General features: G+C 43.6%; 1 protein-coding gene across 4 annotated transcripts in view; it reads left to right on the top strand.

Moving 5' to 3' along the window:
• smtnb (smoothelin b) overlaps positions 1 to 21,425 on the top strand; it is a 223,446-nt gene that overhangs the window by 74,286 nt on the left and 127,735 nt on the right. For all 4 annotated transcript variants that reach the window (XM_052032118.1, XM_052032117.1, XM_052032116.1 and 1 more), the window contains exon 4: positions 19,377 to 19,455. In XM_052032118.1, the coding sequence (XP_051888078.1) occupies positions 19,377 to 19,455 (79 nt within the window). The remainder of the gene's footprint in view (positions 1 to 19,376; positions 19,456 to 21,425) is intronic.

Raw genomic sequence — 21,425 nt, 5'->3', positions numbered from 1 at the left:
GATCCAAATGGGCCGGTTTGAGGCGGTCCGCCGTGAAAACCTGTTCCCTGCCTCCAATGTCCAAAATAAAAGTGGATCCGTTATTCTGTATGACTCGGAACGGTCCCTCATATGGTCGTTGCAATGGCGCCCGAGGTGTGCCCCTGCAAACGAAAACAAACTTACAGTCCCGTAGTTCCTTGGGCTGGCAGGATGGGGCTTGACTGTGCCGTGAGGTGGGAATCGGGGCCAAGTCGCCAAGCTTCTCGCGCAGTCTTTGTAGGACTGTGGGGGGTTGTTCCCCTTGGTCCCGAAGGGCAGGTATGAAATCCCCGGGGACAACTAGTGGCGCCCCGTATACAAGCTCAGCTGACGAAGTGCGGAGGTCTTCTTTGGGGGCAGTGCGTATGCCGAGCAGGACCCAAGGCAGCTCGTCAACCCAGTTAGGACCCTTCAGGCAGGCCATCAAGGCCGATTTCAGATGGCGGTGAAAACGTTCCACCAACCCGTTTGATTGAGGATGGTAGGCCGTGGTGGTGTGCAGCTGTGTCCCTAGCAGGTTCGCTAATGCAGCCCAGAGACTGGAAGTGAATTGGGTGCCTCTGTCTGAAGTGATGTGGGCCGGAACGCCAAAACGTGAGACCCAAGTTGTGAGCAGCGCCCGGGCGCAGGAATCAGTGGTGATGTCAGTCAGGGGGGTTGCCTCAGGCCACCTCGTGAACCGGTCCACGATGGTAAGGAGGTACCGGGCTCCTCTTGAAACCGGCAGAGGGCCCACGAGGTCGACGTGTATGTGGTCGAACCTCCTACGGGTAGGCTCGAACTGCTGCGGTGGGACCTTGGGTGGATTTTTGACGTCTGGCAGTGCGGACAAGTCCTGGCCCACTCACTGACCTGTTTGCGCAGGCCATGCCAGACAAACTTGCTGGCGACCAGTCGGACAGTAGATCTGATGGACGGGTGCGCCAACCCATGTACCGAGTCAAAAACGCATCTCCACCAGGCTGCAGGGACTGTAGGGCGGGGCTGACCAGTCGCAACGTCGCAAAGTAGGGTCCGCTGACCTGGACCAACCAAGAAATCTCAGAGCTGCAGACCCGAGACTGCGGTTCTGTAGCTGGGCAGTTCGTCGTCGGCTTGCTGTGCATCAGCTAGGGCCATGTAGTCGACACCCAAGGATAGGTTGTGGATGGTTGGTCTGGAAAGTGCATCAGCAATGACATTATCCTTTCCGGAGACATGTTGGATGTCAGTTGTGAACTCGAAAATGTAGGATAGATGTCTCTGCTGACGAGCTGACCAGGGATCGGAGACTTTGGAGAAGGCAAAGGACAGAGGCTTATGATCGGTGAAAGCGGTGAAAGGCCTGCCTTCTAGAAAGTATTGGAAATGCCGGACCGCCAGATACAGCGCTAGAAGTTCCCGATCAAAAGCGCTGTACTTCAGTTCGGGCGGTCTAAGGTACTTGCTGAAAAATGCCAAGGGTTGCCAGCGGCCTTCGAGTAGCTGTTCCAGTACCCCACCCACCGTGGTGTTGGATGCATCTACCGTGAGGGCAGTCGGGACGTCAGTCCTGGGGTGTACCAGCATCGTGGCGTCTGCCAGGGCGTCTTTGGCCTTAACGAAAGCAGCCGCAGCCTCGTCAGTCCAGGTGATGTCCTTGCCCTTACCAGCCAGCAGCGAGAACAGAGGGCGCATGATACGGGCTGCTGCAGGGATGAAACGATGGTAAAAGTTGACCATCCCAAGGAATTCCTGTCAGCCTTTGACTGTGTCGGGGCGGGCAAAATGGCGGATAGCATCCACCTTGGCGGGTAGGGGTGTTGCCCCGTCGCTGGTGATTTTGTGGCCGAGGAAATCGATAGAGTCAAGTCCGAATTGGCACTTGGACGGGTTGATCGTGAGGCCGAAATCGCGGAGGCGGGAATACAGCCGGCGGAGGTGGGAAAGGTGTTCCTGGCGGTTACGGCTGGCAATCAGTATGTCGTCCAAGTAAATGAACACGAAGTCCAGGTCTCGGCCTACCGCGTCCATCAGCCGCTGGAAGGTCTGCGCTGCGTTATTAAGGCCGAACGGCATCCGAAGGAATTCGAACAGGCCGAATGGGGTGATAATCGCAGTTTTGGGGACGTCATCCGGATGGACCGGGATTTGGTGGTATCCCCTAACGAGGTCCACTTTGGAAAAGATGCAGGCCCCGTGTAAGTTCGCTGCGAAGTCCTGGATGTGAGGGATGGGATAGCAGTCTGGGGTGGTGGCGTCATTCAGCCTGCGGTAGTCACCGCAGGGCCTCCACCCTCCGGTGGCTTTGGGGACCATGTGCAGGGGGGAGGCCCAGGGGCTGTCTGACCTGCGAACAATCCCCAGCTCCTCCATGTGACGGAACTCTTCCTTTGCCAGGCGGAGCTTGTCTGGAGATAATCGTCGTGCTCGGGCATGAAGGGGTGGCCCTGTGGTAATGATGTGGTGTCGTACCCCGTGTGTGGGCCTAGAGTTTGTGAACGAAGGTGCCAAAATCGATGGGAATTCGGCTAGGAGCTTGGCGAAATCGTCGCCAGAAAGGGAAATTGAGTCCAGGCGCGGGGCTGGTGGGCTAGGTCCGCAGGGGATAGGTCCGGAGAGTGCTAGAGTGGACTAACCGCTTCCTTCGCAGGTCGACTAACAGGTTGTGGGCCCGAAGAAAATCGGCTCCTAGGAGTGGTCGGGCGACGGTGGCAAGGGTAAAGGTCCAGGTAAAACGGCTGCCGCCAAAGTGTAATTGAAGCGTACGGGTGCCGAAAGACTATCGTTGTACCGTTGGCGGCATTGAGTAGAGGACCTGGTGGCCTGTCACGAGTGTCGCGGCCTGTCAGGGGCAAAATACTGACCTCCGCTCCAGTATCAACGAGGAAACGCTGTCCAGATTTCTTGTCCTGAACGAATAGGAGGCTCTGTCGGCGGCCAGCCGCCGCTGATGGCTACGGCGGCTGGCCCTGGCGTTTCCCTGAAACTTGCAGGGTGGGCAGCATCGACGGGCCTCCGCACCCCACCTCTGATGGTAGAAGCACAGCTGGTCACCCGTGTCGTCGTCTGCGTTCCTGGGGCGTGGTTGCTCGGTTGCTGGGGCCGGGCGAGGCGGGCGTTGGGCTCGCGGCCTGGTGATTTGACTGACGGACGAACCGCTCTCGCGCTTGGCCCTCCACAGAACATCTGCCTGGGCGGCCACCTCACGGGGGTTGCTGAAGTCGGCGTCAGCTAACAACAAGTGGATGTCATCGAGCTGTTCGAGGAAGGCCTGTTCAAACATCAGGCATGGCTTGTGACCCTCGGCCAATGCCAGCATCTCATTCATTAGGGCGGATGGGGATCTGTCCCCCAGGCCATCCAGATGAAGCAGGCGGGCGGCGCGCTCATGACGGGAGAGGCCGAAGGTCCGGATCAAAAGGTCTTTGAAAGCCGGGTACTTATCTTCCTCCGGAGGCGACTGGATTGAAGTCTCCAACCTGGGCGGCTGTCTCCTGGTCCAGAGAGCTAACCACATGGTCGTACTTCGTGGAGTCGGAGGTGATCTGCCAAAGGTGGAATTGCGCTTTGGCCTGGTCAAACCAGACGCTGGGCCGAAGTGTCCAAAAGGTGGGCAGCTTGAGGGCCACTGCGTTGGCTGCTGCGCTGTCGTTCATTTCGCGGGTCCAAAAGCCGTATGGACCGTCGGGGTCACCAATGTAGCGGTTGCTACTGCGGAATAAAACAAGACTCTACTCGGAGGATTGCCAAACAGAACTGGTTTATTTTCCCACCTTGCGCGGGCCCCTTTAAGGGAGAATGTTCCCGCCCAAAACAACCGGTAATGATGTAAGTCCTACGTCATCAGGACTTTCCCGCGCGCGGGTTCTCCCCGTTGCTCGGAAAGACGAGGCCCGCCGCCATCTTGGGCCTCGTCGCTCCGACGCCACGCGACCCGACTGCCGAGCCGGTTCGCCCGACTAGACGGTGAGTCGCCACAATATGACCATTGGGTGCGGATAGATTGGGCTGTTATTCCTGTCACAGTTGACCTTGTCTGTCAGGAGCACTTCTCAATAATAGATTTTCTGGAGTGCACCTATTCAATTGTCTTCCAACTGCTTTCAGAAGATGGTAGAAAAAATGGGAGGTATTCTCTGTACCTTATTTGTTTAAGTTTTATTTTCTTGTGAAAGTCATTAGCTTGCTGCCAATCATGTTTGAGCAAGGGAACTGAGTAATCACACAGTGACTCAAATTGGGGGGCGAGGGGTGTGGTGAGATGGATTTTTTTTAAAAAGGATTATCTCTGATGGGGCAAAGCCTGTGGAGTGATGGGGGCAAGACCATGAGCAGTGAACCAATTGGCAAGATGTCCAAAACATTTTGGACATCTTGTCAATTGGTGAATGGGGGCAATTAGAAAGAGAAAATGAACACAAGCTTTAAAAGAGGGGCAATAAGAGTGAGTCACTATTCTGGTTCTAAAGTTCCATATAGGAAAATTACATTTTATGATGATTGCAGAGATGACCACTGGGTGGTGCAATAGGCTAGCATGTTGTTATTTCTGGTTTTGCAATCGAACCTAAAGAATCTTCTTTCTTTCTGTATGTTGTTAAACATCTTTCTGTATGTTGTCAAAGTAAATGCAGTCAACTTTCATAAAATATATACATTGGAAAAAAGTAAAGCTTTCCTATAAAAGCGGATGAGAAAAATTTGCTTCACAGAGACTTTTTGGCATACTTCACTTGTTCAGAAAAACATTTCTTTGGGGAGTATCTGAAGCAACTCTGGAGACAGACACAAAGACTATAGAAATGAGGCAAAAGAGTAGTGAGACCATGGACCATATCCAGATTACGGAAGGAGAGGTGTTGGCTGTGTTGAGGTGAATTAAGGTGGATAAATATCCAGGGCCTCACAAGGTGTCCCCTCAGACCTTGTGAGAGGCTCATGCAGAAATTGCAGGGCCCTGGCAGAGTTATTTAAAATGTCCTTAGCCATGGGTGAGGTGCTGGAGGACTGGAGGATAGCTAATGTTGTTCTGTTGTTCAAGAAAGGCTCTAAGAATAAGCTGGGAAATTATAAGCCAGTGAGCCTGATGTCAGTCGTGGGTAAATTATTGGAAGGTATTCTAAGGGACAGGATATAGAAGTGTTTGGGTAGACAGGGCCTGATTAGAGATAGTCAACAGCTTTGTGCATGGTAGGTCATGTCTAACCAATCTTATTGGGTCTTTTAAGGAGGTTACCAAGAAAACAGATGAGGGAAAGCAGTGGACGTTGTCTACGTGGACTTTAGCAGGGCCTTTGACAAAGTCCCACATGGGAGGCTGGTCTAGAAGGTTAAGTTGCTTGGCATTCAGAATGAAATAGTCAATTGGATTCATTATTGGCTTGGTGGGAGAAGCCAGAGAGTGGTAATAGATGGTTGTCTCTCTGACTGGAGGCCTGTGACTAGTGGTGTGCCACAGGGATCGGTGTTGGGTCTGTTATTGTTTATCATCTGTATTAATGATTTAGATGATAACATGGTAAACTGGAACAGCAAATTTGCAGATGACACCAAGATTGGCAGCATAGTGGACAGTGAAGAAAGCTATCAAAGCTTGCAAAGTGATCTTGACCATCTAAGTAAATGGGCTTATGTGCTGTAGACTCTATCTGGAAAAATTTTCTCACTTCCCATAGATAACTGAAACTAGCTTTGAAGAAATTACAATGCAGAATGTGGTTGTTCAGTCCATTCAGTTTATCCTTCATGTGCAGTAATCCTTATTCTACAAGACTTTCCTGAACCCATATCTTGCTTTTAACTACCTTTCTAACTTGGTCTTCAAAGTTTCAATGGTCTTCCAAATCTAGTGGTGTATTGCACAACCTCAACTTTTACTTTATTTTTAAACATTTTTTCACTCTGCTCCAAATCGCATGTGCTTTGTCATCGAGGTCTTTTGTTCTATGATTCCTCAAGTGAAAAGTTGGTTTATTTGTCCCATTCCTGCATCTTAAATTAAAATTGCTGTATATATACTGAGTTTAATGTTCTTTTGGCCTTCATTTTAAGTAGTAATCTTGGAATACATTGTAATCACCAACCTGCATACCAGTCTTTCTCAGAAGTTCCCTTTTTAAATCTTTACAGTGCGAGTTTTATTGTCTTAATACTAATAGCCAAAGTCGTGAATGATAACTTCTATGAAATCAGAGTCAGAATCAGGTTTACTATCACTGACATATGTTGTGAAATTTTTTGTTTTGTGGCAACAGCACAGTGCAAGACATAAAGACATAGAAATTACTATAAGTTACAAAAATAAATAAATAGTGTAAAAGAGGAATAATAAGGTAGTGTACATGGGTTCATGGACTGTTCAGAAATCTGATGGGGAAGAAGCTGTTCCTGAAACATTGAGTGTGGGTCTTCAGGCTCCTGTACCTCCTCCCTGATGGTAGTAATGTGAAGAGGGCATGTCCCAGGTGGTGAGAGTCCTTCATGATGGATGCTGCCTTCTTGAGGCACCACCTCTTGAAGATGTCCTCGATGACAGGGAGGGTTGTGCCTGTGATGGAGCTGGCTGTGTCTACAACCCTCTGCAGCCTCTTTCAATCCTGTACATTGGAGCCTCAGTACCAGGCGGTGATGCAACCAGATGCTCTCCACTGTACATCTGTAGAAATTTGCAAAAGTCTTTGGTGACATATCAAATTATCCCACTTGTTTATCTCCACCATAGAAATTTGGCCATATCAGCCCCTGCATTCACTTCTCTTACATTTCTCCAGCCTTGCAGGACACCCCTTTTGTGTTTCATTTCCTACAAAGTTAGTTTGCAGCCACTAAGTTTTCAACATCAGCTTTTCCTTCCTCCATCCTCCATGTACCATTAACTATAATCACCCCAAGGATTTATCCTTTGCTCCTTTGTTTTCCAGCCACTTGCCTTTTTAAGACTATGATTTTTAATTGTGATCGAAATTGTGTAAATGCTTTCTTTAATGGCAAATGTTGTGGTCAACATGGATTGAGTAGAATTTTGTGCAGCTTCCAGCTCATAAAGGTGCTCCAGTCCTTAAAGGAACCAATTCAACTTGCAAATATCACTGTTGTACGTGGACATACAACAAAAATGACAGAAAAAGGTGTAGGAATTTATTCAGGACAGATAAGAAGACATTTCTTCACCCAGGTGGTAATGAATGTTTGGAATTATCCACTCAAGAAGGCTGTGGAGTCTCGGTTGCCACATATATCCAAGACACAATTGATCAATTTTTAGATATTAAGGGAGTCAGTGGATATGGGTGAGTGCAGGAAAGTGAGGTAAAAGATCAGCCATGATTTTATTGTATGGTGAAGCACGATCAAGGAGCTGAATGGCCTACTCCTAATTCTTGCATATTCTTATGTTCTTTTACATTGAGATTTAAATCTAATTTCATTTGATCTATGCTGAATAAAACACCTGTTAAAATTTGAAGCTCTGTGTAAAGGCAAATAAATTATATAGAGCTATGAATAATCATGTTCAATAATAATGTATAAATGCAGCTGTTCCTTATTTTAGTCCAAAACAGTGAGGGAGATGATAAGTCATTGAGGAAAGTGCTACGTATTTGCATTCATGACAGTGAGAGGTAAGGTGGTGGTGTAGCTTTGAAGGTAGCCTATGGGTAGTGTTTCCAGATCCTCAGGTACACTTATGGGTTGCCTTAGCTGATACCCATTGCATAGAAGTGCAGATTGTTATTCAGTTATCGAGTCGTAGAGTAATACAGCATGGAAATGGGCCCTTTGGCCCAACTTGTTCATGCCAACCAAGATGCCCATTCTAAGTTAGTCCCATTTTTCCACTTTTGGGCCATGTCCTTCTAAAGCTTTCCTATATATGTACCTTTTGAAGTGTCTTTTAAACGTTGCACTTGCCTCAACTACTTCCTCTGGCAACTCATACCATATATGCACCACCCTCTGCATGAAGAAGTTGCCCCTCGGGTACCTTTTAAATCTTTCCCCTCTCACCTTAAACCTATGCCCTCTAGTTCTTGATTCGCTTTCCCTGGAGAAAAAGACTGTGTGCATTTACCCTATCTATGCCCCTCATGACTTTATATAGCTCTGTAAGGGCATCCCTCAGTGTCCTACATTCCAAGGAATAAAGTCTTAGCCTGCCCAGCCTCTCCCTGTAACTCAGGCCCTCAGGTCCTGGCAACATCCCTGTAAATCTTCTTTACGTTCTTTCCAGGTTAATGACATCTTTCCTGTAACAACTGGGTAGCCAAAACTATGCACTTTTTGTAACTGTTGGTGCGGCCCCACCAACTTGAGTCATAGTCTTGTACAACTGCAACATGTCGTCCCAACTCCTATACCCAATGCCCTGACTGAAGGCCAGTGTGCCAAACACTTTCTTCACCACCCTGTCCACCTGTGACACCATTTTTAGGGAACTATGCGCTTGTACTCCTAGGTCTCTCACTGTTCTGCAGTGCTCCCCAGGGCCCTACCATTCACAGTGAAAGTCCTACCCTGGTTTGCACTCGCCTTCCTCCTATTTCTCAACTCCATCCCTATTGCAATAAAGGCCAATATGGCACTTGCCTTCCACACTACACCTACCAGCTAACTTTTTGCAATTTGTGCACAAGAACATTTGCTCAAGGTTGTCCAGGTGATACAATGCCATTGGAGCTAGTTGGTTAATCAATGAATGAGAGCACTTAGAATGGAAAACAAAAGAACTTGCTGGAATTGAGGCAGAACATGGCAGTTTCTGGAAAACTGAAACTGAAGGAAGATGCTGGAAGTATCCATCAGAGCAGTAGCTTCTGTGGAGAAACAAAAATCAAATTATCATGCTTGATCTTTCATCAGAACTGGTCACTGTTGATCATTGTTTAGTTTCACTTGAGGAAAAGTAAATCTTATGTAGGGTGAAATTAAATGCACCATGTGAGTGAATTTCTGGGCCATGAACTTTATAACGAATTTGTGTAATTTTTAGGTTGAGCAGTAGCGACTAGTGCGGTGCTGGTATCAGTGCTGGAGTCCCAGCTTTTCACAATCTCTATCAGTGATTAGATGAGATTGCCAAATGTAATATATCCAAGTTTTCTCACGATACAAAGCCAAGTGGTGGTATGGGCTGTGAGGAGGATGCAGAGGTGTTTCAAGTGAATATAGATAGGATAAATGAATGAACAAGGACAAATGGAATGAATATAATGTAGAAAAAAGTGAGGTAATCAATTTTGGTAGAAAACAAAATAAAGAGGCTATGGATTTCTTAAATGGTGAAAGATTGAAAACTGTAGTGTGCAGAGGGACCTGGCTATCGTTCTGTGTGTGTTACTGGAAGTTAACATGCAGGATACAGCAACAAATTAGTAAGGCAAATGGTATGTTGGCTTTTATTGCAAGAAGATTTTGAGGACAAGAGCAGAGATCTCTTGTTCAGTTAATAGGGCCCTGGTGAAATAGCATCTGGAACATTATGTAAAGATCTGGTCTCCCCTCCCATACGATATACTTGCAACCAGAGGGAGTGCATTTGAAGGTTCATCAGATTGATTCCTGAGATGCGGGTTTGTTGTTCAAGTGGGAATGAACAGGCTGGGCCTATTCTCTTGAGGATAGAAGAATGAGAAGTGATCTCATTGATCAGATGGATCCTGAATTGATTTTTTCCCCTGGCTCTAGTGCTTAAAACCAGGGCACACAAAGAGTTGGCCATTCAGGACCAAGAAGGATTCCCTTCACCTAAGGGTAATGAATATTTGGAATTCACTACCTTGGGGGCTCTGAAGCATCAGTCATTCAGTATATTCAAGACAGAAGTCAATATGTTTTCAGATATTAATGGAATCAAAGGATATAGGGTTAGTGCAGGAAATGAAGTACAAGATCAGTCATAATCTTATTGAATGGTGGAACAGAAGCAAGGGACTGAATTGCCTATACCTGCTTATTGTATATTTAAAATGGCCAAAGATTATTTTGAGTGCTTTTCCATACTTTGCCTAAAGAGGGAGGTATCTCCCAGTGTTTACTTCTCTGAGTAGGGCAGCAAATCATATACTCTTCGTGCGTGGCAAAAACAGATTAATTAATGATTTTAAACAGGAGCTTTAGAAAGTGGATGTTGTTGCTCAAGTACCCTATTTAAGACATTCCGTATTCCACCATTGTGACATTTCTATTTACCAGCCATTGTCATCCCACCTCAGAATTAGATTCTGAATTATTCATGTGCTAGGTGCATTGAGAATGCTTCTTGTATAATTTCAATAAAATGTACACTTGTTGCAGGACTATTTTGAATAAATTGTTTTATGTAAGTGCCTAATTTACCATGGGATAAACTAGTCCTGCAAATTATGAACCCAACAGATAAAGATTTGCAGGAAGTACTTTTTAAAGAGTTCAAGCATTCTATGCAAGATAATTGCTGGTTTATTTTCAGGTGCTGGTTTAATTCAGAGCCTTTTAAAAATCTATTCTGTTCTGCATTAAAAATTAACTACAACTTCATATAGTAGAAAGATGAATATATGGAAAATTTCTGTACAGAGGAATGATATTTCGCTACCCACGATTCTTAAAGTACATCCAGGCACTTTCTGAACATGCTGAGGCTTTCTGCATCATTCATTGTTTCAGGCAATGAATTTCAGACTCTCATACCCTTCGGATGAGAAAGCTTTTCTTGTCTCACCGCCCCCCCCCCCCTGACAATTTTTACATTAACTAATTTCAATAAATGCCTGATTGGTTTGCTCCCCCACCCCCTCCATGCCCATCTAAGGGAAATGGGTCCTTTCTATTTACTCTCTCCAGGCCCCCTATGATTTAATACATTTGAGTTATGTCTCTTTTCATCTTCTTTTCTAAAGAAAATAATCCTGGCTTATCTGATCATTCATAGCAACAGTTTTCTAGTCCTGGCAACATCCTCATAAATCTCACCTGCATCCTCTGTTGTGCAGACATTTGTTGCTGTTGGACTGCTTTCATTCTGCCTTCAAAGCAAATTTGTTGGAATTCTGTGTGGAGGATAATGGAGAGTACTGAAAAAGACTGAAGAGATATGGAATAACTGGGAGGAAAGAGGGGAATAGAGCCATACTAAACAGGAGGCAGTTTTGAGGAGCACCATTTAAACTTCAACTTCACAGAGAAGCAATGCTTGAGGTATCTATGCTTTACCAAGAAGGCTATTACAAGTAATTTCACCTACCTCATCCCCAATAAAATGGGCAAATGAGCAAAATCAGTCAGTGAGGTACATTTTAAGGCATTCTAGAAGAAAGAAGTACAGAAACAAAAAAAAATTAGGGAGGGAATTTTGGAGCTTACAATTTTAGTGAAAGTAGGGCTGCCAATCATGGAGCAACTAAAATAGGAGGGAAAGGAAGAGGCCAGTGATAGAGAGATCATAAGATATAGGAGCATAATTAGGCCATTCAACCCATTGAGTCTGCTCCACCATTCAATCATTGCACAATATCACATCTAAAATAATGTGATTCCCTTGTTGGTTCATCGAAATACTGATTTGGAAAACATCCCCTTTACACACTCCATGAATTCATCCTCTACACTATTATGCTAATTTCTCCAGTTGCTGAGAAAATTAAAACATGTATTGTTTAAAAAAACAAGAACAATATGATTTAAAATTGATATTGCAGTGCACGTTATCTAGATTCTAGGTGAAATCACAAATCTGAGTCGGGCATTTCTGGTCAAGATCCAATATTAGCCTGATATTTTATCAGGATCAGGCACATACCTAATGTATCATATACAAGGTGCATAAATTGTACATAAATCGGAGATCAAAGCTCCATACAATAACAGGAGTGAAATGCACTCAGTAGAACTCAAAGAAATGGACCAAGTCAATGGGAGCCCTTTATGACTACAATAAATTGGTGCCTATACTCACAATACAAGCAAGTCCCAGTGCCTGAGATGCCATTTTCTCCACACTGAGATAAAAAAATTGAAATAATTATGTTATAAATACATACTAGGATTTTTCACTATTTAAAGGGACACTCTGACATTGGAAAATCTGTTTAATTCAGCTGAACTTCTCATTCAATGGGTGCTTCAATGTTGACTTTGCTGGCAGCATTCCATTACTGGGAGCTTTGGGATAGCTAGGGCAGGCCATCCAGAGGGTTTTGGGAAATGTGGGAAGGGGGAGAAGCTATGCCAACCTGAAAAAAGTCTACTCCCACATCATACATAAACCTGTCTGATGAACAATACTTTTGGAGGCTCAAACTTTCTTGAGCAGTCACTAGAAATGTGTGACCTTTGGCCATGGTTATATGCTTGGGCTACCACTTCTGTGGAGGCCAAGGTGATGGTAATCTCAATTTCTTGGCCATTGGATCGATGTAGCCATTAATAGCAGATTTATTCTATTATTCACAATTTGCTACTCATTTCAGTATCAGGGAGGATATCAGGCTCTCTGCTCCCGAAGGAGTTATTTCTTTTTTTTTATTTCGATGACGATAAGTTGGTATCTCGGCACTGATTTGCCAACATTGCACGTTCAGGGAGCTGTTTACTGTACTCATACCCATAAGGTCACCCATTAATAACTTGGTAGGTTTCATCAACAGCCATCTTTAATATACTGCTACTTGTCAATTGTGGGATAACGTTCTTGATGGTCAATTCCATGATGACTCCATCCTATGGGAGTGTACCCTGTTGGACATTTTTGGTGGCCAACACTGCCCAGTGATGAATCCTGTGGGACAAGATTTGTCTATTTCTTCTGTGACTTCTCATACTGGTTTAAACTTGAACTACAGGATCTGAGTGCTGATAATATGCAAGCCATCAAAATAATGGAAGCGTGGTAGAAACTGCCATTGTCTCAAGGATGAAACTCTGTTGCCTGCATCAGTCTGGAGTACCCTGCAGTATTTATCGACTAGATGTGGAGATTTGGTTGCAGGGTGCTGTATGCTGAAGAATCCTTGAAATCGCTTCCAGAAGTTAGTGCTGGAAAAAGAGGAGCATGCAAACCTGGAATGGAGGGTCATGAGGCATGACTTGCAGGAGCAAGATCAGAGCACGAGGGACCCTACATGGGCAGTATCTAATGTTTACTTAATGCAATAGCAGAAAACCCCATGTGGTACCATTAATGTACAAAGCCATGATGTTTTCATCTGTGTGCTTAGTAAGTGGCTTCTCCAGAAATGTTAAAACTAGTTTATTATTTCCCTGTGGGGGAGAATGCATACAATTCAAAGATTGACAACTATTATTAGATTGTCCTTGAGATTTGTAAAGGATCTGTATTTGTTCCAACATGTGTTTTTCTTTTCTAGAAAGCTGAATGTTCACTCAAATTTCACCTTTTTTGGTTTGAATTTGTCTTTTGTCTGTAGTTACAAGCACTGAAATTTATTTTGGCTTATTTTTACTGGCAAATATGGTTTTCCGAGCAAACTGATAAATCTATTTCACAATAAACAAAAAAAAGTATTTTTTGAGTGTAGAAATGGAACAATTCTGGTCCTCTAAAATGACAGGAGAAAGTCAATGTGGTCCTTTTTTTTGGTTGCTTGTGTCGGTGGGGCAGTAATATCTACCCACGTAAGGAAACTCTTTGGCACTGTTAAGAAAACACTTGAAACTTGACCTTATAAATTCTTATCAGTGGAATAATGAATCTAGAGTCATAGAGGGATGCAGCTGATAAAGAGGCCATTTGGCCCACCAAGTCCACACCAACCATCAACCACCCATTTGCATTAATCCCTTTTTTTTATTCTCCACACATTCTCGTCAGCTGTGGTCTATGAATCTGTGGTCAGGTTATTGCTAATTAGAAAAGTTGTAGGCTTAATTAATAACTGTTTGCCTTTTAGGGTACTGTAGAGCAGTGGTTTTCAACTATTTCAATCACCGATAATTACCAGCGGTGTCTTTCAGTGTTCAGTTCAATGTGAAGGTTGTGCCTGTTTTGCACTGCAGAGTTTGTCCAAACGTGGTGGTATGTGCGACAAACATACATGTACGTCATCCTCAATATTCAGTCTTGATCTGTATTTGGTTTTCATAGCAGTGACTGCAGAAAATGCTATTTCGCACAAGTACATGGTTGCAAATGGTAACAGAACATTGACGGCTTTGCCGGACAGCAGTGGATATACCTGGGAACATGCTATCCAGAACGACAACAGTGACATTTGGTTGAACTGCAAGCGCAAAGACTGTTCAGCCAATTCTTCTTGTTCACGTCCAGTTAAATCAGTCAGCATGCATTCAAACGGATTTCGAATCCAATCAAACATGCTCGTGTCATCGTCGCCGAAATACTCATGGAAATAATGTAACAGCTGTTGAATATAGTTCTAAACAGTGCTCGCGATGGCCTCTGTCTTAGTCTCGTTCACTGTCAGAAAGTCAGCCAGCAACGGAAACATATCATAGATGCCTTGCTCGCATCTTCCATTCCAGATACGGAGTTTTTTCTGGAAGGCATTGATCTTGTCATGTGTTTTCAGAACATTTGAGCCAGGTCCTTGCAATGATAGACTTAAGCTGTTCAAAATGTTGAAAATATCTGCAAGATAAACTAATCTGGCAACCCACGTCTCATCTGTCAAGAACTGTGCCAATGATCTGTTATGCTCATTTAATGAGCAGTTCATCTCGCAATTCATATACACGCTGCACAATGCGGCCTCATGACAGCCATCTGACTTCTGTATGTAGCAACAAATGCTTATGCTCGGCTTCCATTTCACGGCATATGTTTTCAAACAAATGATGATTGAGTGGCCTGGCTTTGATAAAGTTAACAATTTTAATGCACGTGGAAAACACATCCGCGAGATTTTCATCCATATCCTTTGCAGCCAAAGCCTCACGGTGAATCATGTGGTGAGTTGCTGCTACATGTGGAGCTACTTGTTTCACTCGTGCGACTAGACCCGACTTCCGTCCCATCGTTGCAGCAGCACCATCTGTGCATACTCCAATACATTGTGTCCTCGCCAATGCCAATTGTACAAAAAAAGTGTCAAGCACACGGAAAAGTTCTTCGCCGGTTGTACGCCCTGGGAGCGCCTTGCAAAACAACAAGTCTTCCAAAGCATCTCCTTCCCAGCAATATCGAACATAAACCAACAACTGCGCAGCACTAGCAACATCAGTACTTTCATCGAGCTGAATCGCAAATCTGACTTGCTGAAGACGTGCTATCAGCTGGCTCTGTATATCTTCCGCCATATCGCCAATTCTTCTGCTTACTGTGTTATCAGACAGTGGAATGGCTTTCAGTTTTTGACTGGATTCTTTTCCCAGCACAATTTTGCACATACCTACTGCTGCAGGCAGTATAAGCTCTTCTCCAATTGTGTGAGGCTTTCTGGAATGTGCTATTTGTAATGCTACCAAATGTGATGCACGAAGTAGTGCAGGCTGTCATTTTGCCTTTCTGCTTGAGGTACAGCTCCTTTTGCTGCTCAAAATATTCCTTCGGTTTACTGGCAATATCTAGATGCACTGTTGTTAAATAGTGCTTCAATTTCACTGGTTTCATTGCAGTGTTGGACAGTGTTTGCAAACACACAACACAGAGAGGTTGGTCCGCATTTGTCCCCACTGCGATGAAGCCATATGAAATGTATTCTGGATCGTACTTGCGTTGTTTTCTCTTTCGGTCACCCTTATCCCCTTCGTCATCAGAATCTTCCAGTTTCTGGTCAGCTTTTCTCTTCAGGAATTTCTCCATACTCAGCAATACACGCTGGACAGTTTAATTACTATTACTGATAAACAAAATTATCAAAACTAATCTAAAATTTACGCGCTTGCGCACTTTTCGTTTAACAGTGACGTCACTGTGGCGTAAATGCACAGTAAGTAAGCAATATTATTAAGGAACACCAACAACGTCACTCAGTCTCGCTAACACTATAGTGCACAACAGAATAGTAGTGAGTAGTGAACACTACTGACTACTCTGACTACACAAATTGAATATTAAGCGGCAGCTTACCTGAAGGGAACACCGTCTAAGTCTCTAAGATTGTCACCTATAACAGATAGAATAGATATGGCCAATTTTCTGAATAGTGGAAAACTGGAGCAAGCAAGTAAGCTACGTCCTTGTAACAGGTCGCTTTTCCATTTTTTTTCTTGGCTTGCTCGTGGACCCCCTGGCAACCTGCCACGGACCCCCAGGGTCCACGGACCACAGGTTGAAAACCTCTGCTGTAGAGAAAACTTTGAAATTAATTAAATATCATAAGATTTAGAAGAGGACCATTTAAGTTTTGAAATAAAAACAGAAAATAGCAGCTCAGGCAACATTTGTGGAAAGAGAAACAGGTGGTGTTGTTGGTGCTCTTGGGTACTCTTAGGCTACAGAACAATGTTGATGAGTTGGTAAGTGGGCAGAACAATGGCAATGGAATTTAATCCATATAGGTGTGAGGTGATGCATTTGGGGAGGACTAATAAGGCTGGGACATAGATGGTGAATGCTAGGGCCCAAGGGAGTCTTGAAGAATGGAGGGGCCTTAGTGTACAAGTCCAAGGATCCCCTGATGATGGTTGTGCAGGTAGATAAGGTTGTCAAGTAAGCTTACAGAATACTAGTCTTCATTAGCTGGGGCATAGAATACAAGAACAGGGAGGTTATGGTACTACTATGTAAAACATCGGTTAAGCCAAGTTAAAGTACTGTGTGCAGTTCTGGTAGCCATGCTGTGGGAAGGATGTGATTGCACTGGAGAGGGTGCAGAGGAGGTTTACCAGAATATTGTGTGAGATAGAAGGTTTCAGTTACGAGGAGAGATCATACAGGCTGGCTTTATTTTCACTGGAACAGATGAGGCTGAGGGGGGACTGGATTGAAGCATACTTATTTTATGAGGGGGCATAGGGTAGGATAGATGGTAAGAAACTTTTCCCTCTAACCGAAGTATCTAAAACCAGAGGGCATAGGTGTAAGATGAGGGGTAGGGGGTTTAGATGGAATCCGAGGAAGAATTTTTTTCACTCAGAAGGTGGTTGGAATCTGGAATGCACTGCCTGAAGAGGTGTGGGAGGCAGAGACTTTCACAACATTTTAGAAGTATTCAGATGGGAATTTGACTTGCCAAGGCATAAAAACCTATAGGCCAAATGCTGGAAAATGGGATTAGAATAGATGGGTACTTGATGGTTGCCATGGATAAGTTGGGCTGTATGAGTCTAGAAGCTTTCTTTAAAGCTTTCTTTTTGGAGGTTCATCCCTCTTGGAACTAAATTGTGATAACAAGGCATCACTCTGATTATTTTCCCTTTTCTCTTCAAGTGCAACTTAAAATTACAAATGGTTCGACTGATGCCCACCAGAGAACATGCATTGTATTTGTTTAAGGGATTCCTTCCTGACTCAAGTCTCAATTTCTGTGCACATTCCAGCAAGATATCAGAAAGCTCATTTTCAATTCAGATCCCTACCCCAATCCCATTCCTAGTGTAAAGTTTTTGAGGATAGTTGTAAAAGCTCAGATCAGATGTTTTAGCTTGGACTGAGTCAAATTTCCTTATTATGATTTAATACAATGTGTTTGTGCTCAGAAATAATTTTGTAGTCTGCAGTTGGAGTTGTATAAGAAAGCAAAAGTATTTTGGCAGATTTGTGAAGAATGGTTGAATTAAAAAAATTCTGAGCCAAGTTTATAAATTTCTGATAAAGAACCTTGCTTGATTTGAGCTATTAATCTTTTGAGGCTAACTGACCTGCCATTGAATTACAACATTTATTTGAGATTAGCAGCATTGTTGTTTCTATATGTTTCAGTTTTTGGAACAAATTAGGAATCACTAGACCAGAAACCTATTCCAGTTTCCACACTCTGAGACAGTGAGCCAAATTGTCCCATCTAAGTGACTTTTGACCTTGTAGGCTCAGTTTTTTTTCATGAATTTAATGAAGCATTGGGGGAAAAGAAAAGTTTTGTATTTATCTTGATATCTATTTTACTCTTTTAATTTCAGAAAAGAGTTTTGCTGTCACCAAAGGTTATGAAGTTTTGAACAGCAAGATGAAGTATTGGAAAACTTTGCTAAAATAAGACTACTAATTCAGCCCAGGAGATTCCTTGTGCATTGCTTATTTCATGCTGATCTGTAATAGGACCATAATTTTTTTCCCACTAGCCCCTGGAAATTTACATAAATTGCCAAAAGGTTAGAGCTACTGCCTCACAGCAGTAGAGACCTGGGTTTAGTCCTGACCTCTGGTGTTTGTGTGGAGTTTACTTGTCCTCCATGTGACTCTCTACCCTGAAATAGTTGAGGAAGCTTGTCTGTAATCTATATTAAGAACTGTGATCAATATTTTTCTGGACATTAAGGGAATCAAAGGGTATGAGGCTAGAGCTAGAAAATGATCTGCTCTGGTAGCCAAAGTATTTTTTATGGCTTGTTGAGTTGGTTATCAGAGACTACCAAAATGTTGATTTAAACCAAGTGATGGTGAAGGATATTTCCAAGTCAGAATGGTCTGTGATCTGCAGGCTTTGGTATTCCCATGCCCTTGTCCTTCTCGGTGACAGACATTACAGATTTGGGAGGTGCTGTCAGAGTAGCTTGGGGAATTGCAGTGCATTTTGTAGATGGTACATGCTGTAGCCACTGTATGCCATTGGTAGAGAGAGTGTTTTGACGAGGTTGATGGTGCAGCAGTTAAATTTAGAATTTTCCTTGTGTTGAACATCTTGAGAATTGTTGGAGCTTTATTGACTTATCCTCTCCATTTTTCATTGCCTTGTGGTGATGGAGAGGCTTGAATATTCCATTGACCCCAAGAGCGATGTCTTCTGGAGCTTATGCTCCTGATGGAGCCTTCCATGGCGATGAGGTAAGGGAGAGGTTCCAAACAGTGAATGATCCAAAAAGTCCTTAATGGTGGAACAGACATAGGAAGGCTGTGACTGCAAAGGCAGAATAAGGTTATATTGGGAAGGTGGCCGCAATTGTCATAGTCTACCATGCCACTAAATCTGGCCACAAGTTACCAAGAATGTATTGCAGGAAAGCACACTGGAGTCCCCACGCTAAACATGACAAGTGCAGGTTTCCATCAGATCCAAAAGTGCTGTGGCAATGTGGATTGGTGACGGAGGTGGGGTTGTGATACTTGGAAGTCCCCAGCCAAAAATCTGCACAAAGGTGGGAGATATGTGATGGCCCCTTGGGACCCATGATGGGACGGGGTTGTTCTTCGGCAGCTGGATCCATGACTAAGTGGCTACCTTATGGATTTATCCATAAAGATCATTTGAAACATTGCTTCAAAAATATTTCTTTGCGTTATTAGCATCATGTTTTTAATTAAATTCCTATAATCTCATTTGTTTTATGTATTTCAACAGCTCCGAAGTGCAGGTGAATATGAGGAGCGTAAACTGATTAGAGCTGCTATGCGTAAGCTCCGTGAACAGGAGATTGAAGGTGGGTCAGTCTGTATTCTTCATGTATAAGTGTATTCAGATGAACTTGTATTAACGTTGTACCAAAAAGAAGCTGTAGATTTGTCAGGGGAGAATCTTGATTTTGGTTGCAGGTGCTAAACATGTGCTCTCTGCCCACACATTTAGTTCCATAATGGAACCAGGTACTTGAAATGAGAATGACTGGTTACTGATAATGTTCTACAAATTGTAACAGTTTTTTCTTCATCTTGGACTGCAGTTACATTTTGCATTGCAATTTCTTCAGCAGATGATGTGTGATAGATCTATAAGAGAGCCTAAGTTTGTAATGCAAGGTTAGAAAAAAAAAGTTGAAAAAATCATTTTGTTTGCTATAACCAATACATGACCAGAAGTTTCTACTGCCAGAACTCTTTTTTATATATAGAAACAGATTTCAAGTATGAAGTGCACATGTGACTGAGATTTAAAAATGCATCTGAACTTTTTCAGTGGGGTTAACAGTGTAGAGTTGGGTAAAAGAATTCCAGCTGATTATTTCACCACCCCCCCTCCCCCACCCGTCCAATGAGAGGAGTGCAAAGGACAATTTGAGCACCTTGCCACTATCTGAGCTAAGATTAACTGGACCACATTGTCAGATCACACACCGAACCAAGCCTGCTTCCCAGAATTGCTACCTACATTTGTGTTGGTCTGTGATTTAGTTCTTTAGGAATGGCTGACTGCACAGAATTATCATTCAAAAGTTGATGCTAATGCACATAATGAGATATCACGAAGGATTGCTTAAAGCTTGGTCAAAGAAATAGGTGAAATGGATTTTATAGGGGTTCTTAAAAGAGAAGTTTAGGAAGATAATTCCAGAGCTAAGGACCTTGGCACTGCCTGCAGTGGTGGTGTTATTAAATTCAGAGAAAATGAACAGGTAACTCATGCCTGGAAGGATGGCAATGTGAAGGATGGCAATCATTTTTGTTAGTCATGGCGGGGATGGGGGTGGAGGAAGTGGGAATAGTTTAGGACTTAAGTATTAAAGCATTGCTTAACTTGGAACCAGCACCAGTCATGAAGTAGTGGATTGATTGGAGAATGGGACCAGGTCTATGGTAATACATTTGAATGACGTTTAGTTTTCAGAATATGGAATAAGGGAGACTATCACATGGGCATTGGAGTGGTCAACTCTAGTAGTAACAGAGGCATGGAGGAGACTTTAGGCAGGAAATGAACTAAAGCAGAGTAGAGTCGAGCAATGGTACAGAGATGGAACTTTATGATCTTGGTATTGGCATGGATATATGGTCCGTAGCCTATTGCAGGTTACATATTTCACTAGTTTCAAATTGTCTGATTTAATTTCAGACTCTTGTCCATTAGTGGGACAGAATCAGGGGACTTCTTTAGGAATAATAAAAGGTGATAGGTTTGTTCTCTACTTTGTCGGAAAATTCTGCTCATTCATCTCTAGATAAGCAGTCTGCCAATTTAGGGACAGAAGGGTGAAGAGAAATGATGATATGGTGTCGGGTATAGTCAACAAATGTGCGAAAACAGACTGTGCTTTTGAATTATGAGGGGCAGCATATAGATTGGAGGGAACCGAGGATAGATTCTTGGGAGATGCCAGTAATACAAGTGTCAATGCAGCTAGTGAACCCACAATTGTTCAAGACTTGATAAATAAAAATTGAACTGGATGGGTACAGTCCTATCCAATTGGATGACAGTGGAAGTGGATATTATTACTAACCATGTCAGATGGGTTGCAAAGTAAGATCAGAGTAAAATTACTTTTGCTATAATCTGGTAGAATGCTATTTCAGTAACTTCAAGATTCATTTTGTTACTGTGGCATGGGTGTAAACTTGTTTGGTAGTATCCAATCCAAGGTAAAAGGTAAGAATTTTGGAGACTACATCATATTCAAGAACTTTAGGGAGAACAGGGAACTTGAAGTATCGCCCAAGCTTATGTGCTCAAGCCTCT

This window comes from Pristis pectinata, chromosome 17 (genome assembly GCF_009764475.1).
Source record: "Pristis pectinata isolate sPriPec2 chromosome 17, sPriPec2.1.pri, whole genome shotgun sequence".
Taxonomy (NCBI): Eukaryota; Metazoa; Chordata; class Chondrichthyes; order Rhinopristiformes; family Pristidae; genus Pristis; species Pristis pectinata.
The sequence above is the reverse complement of the archived record's forward strand: the minus strand, read 5'-3'. Positions and strand labels throughout refer to the sequence as shown.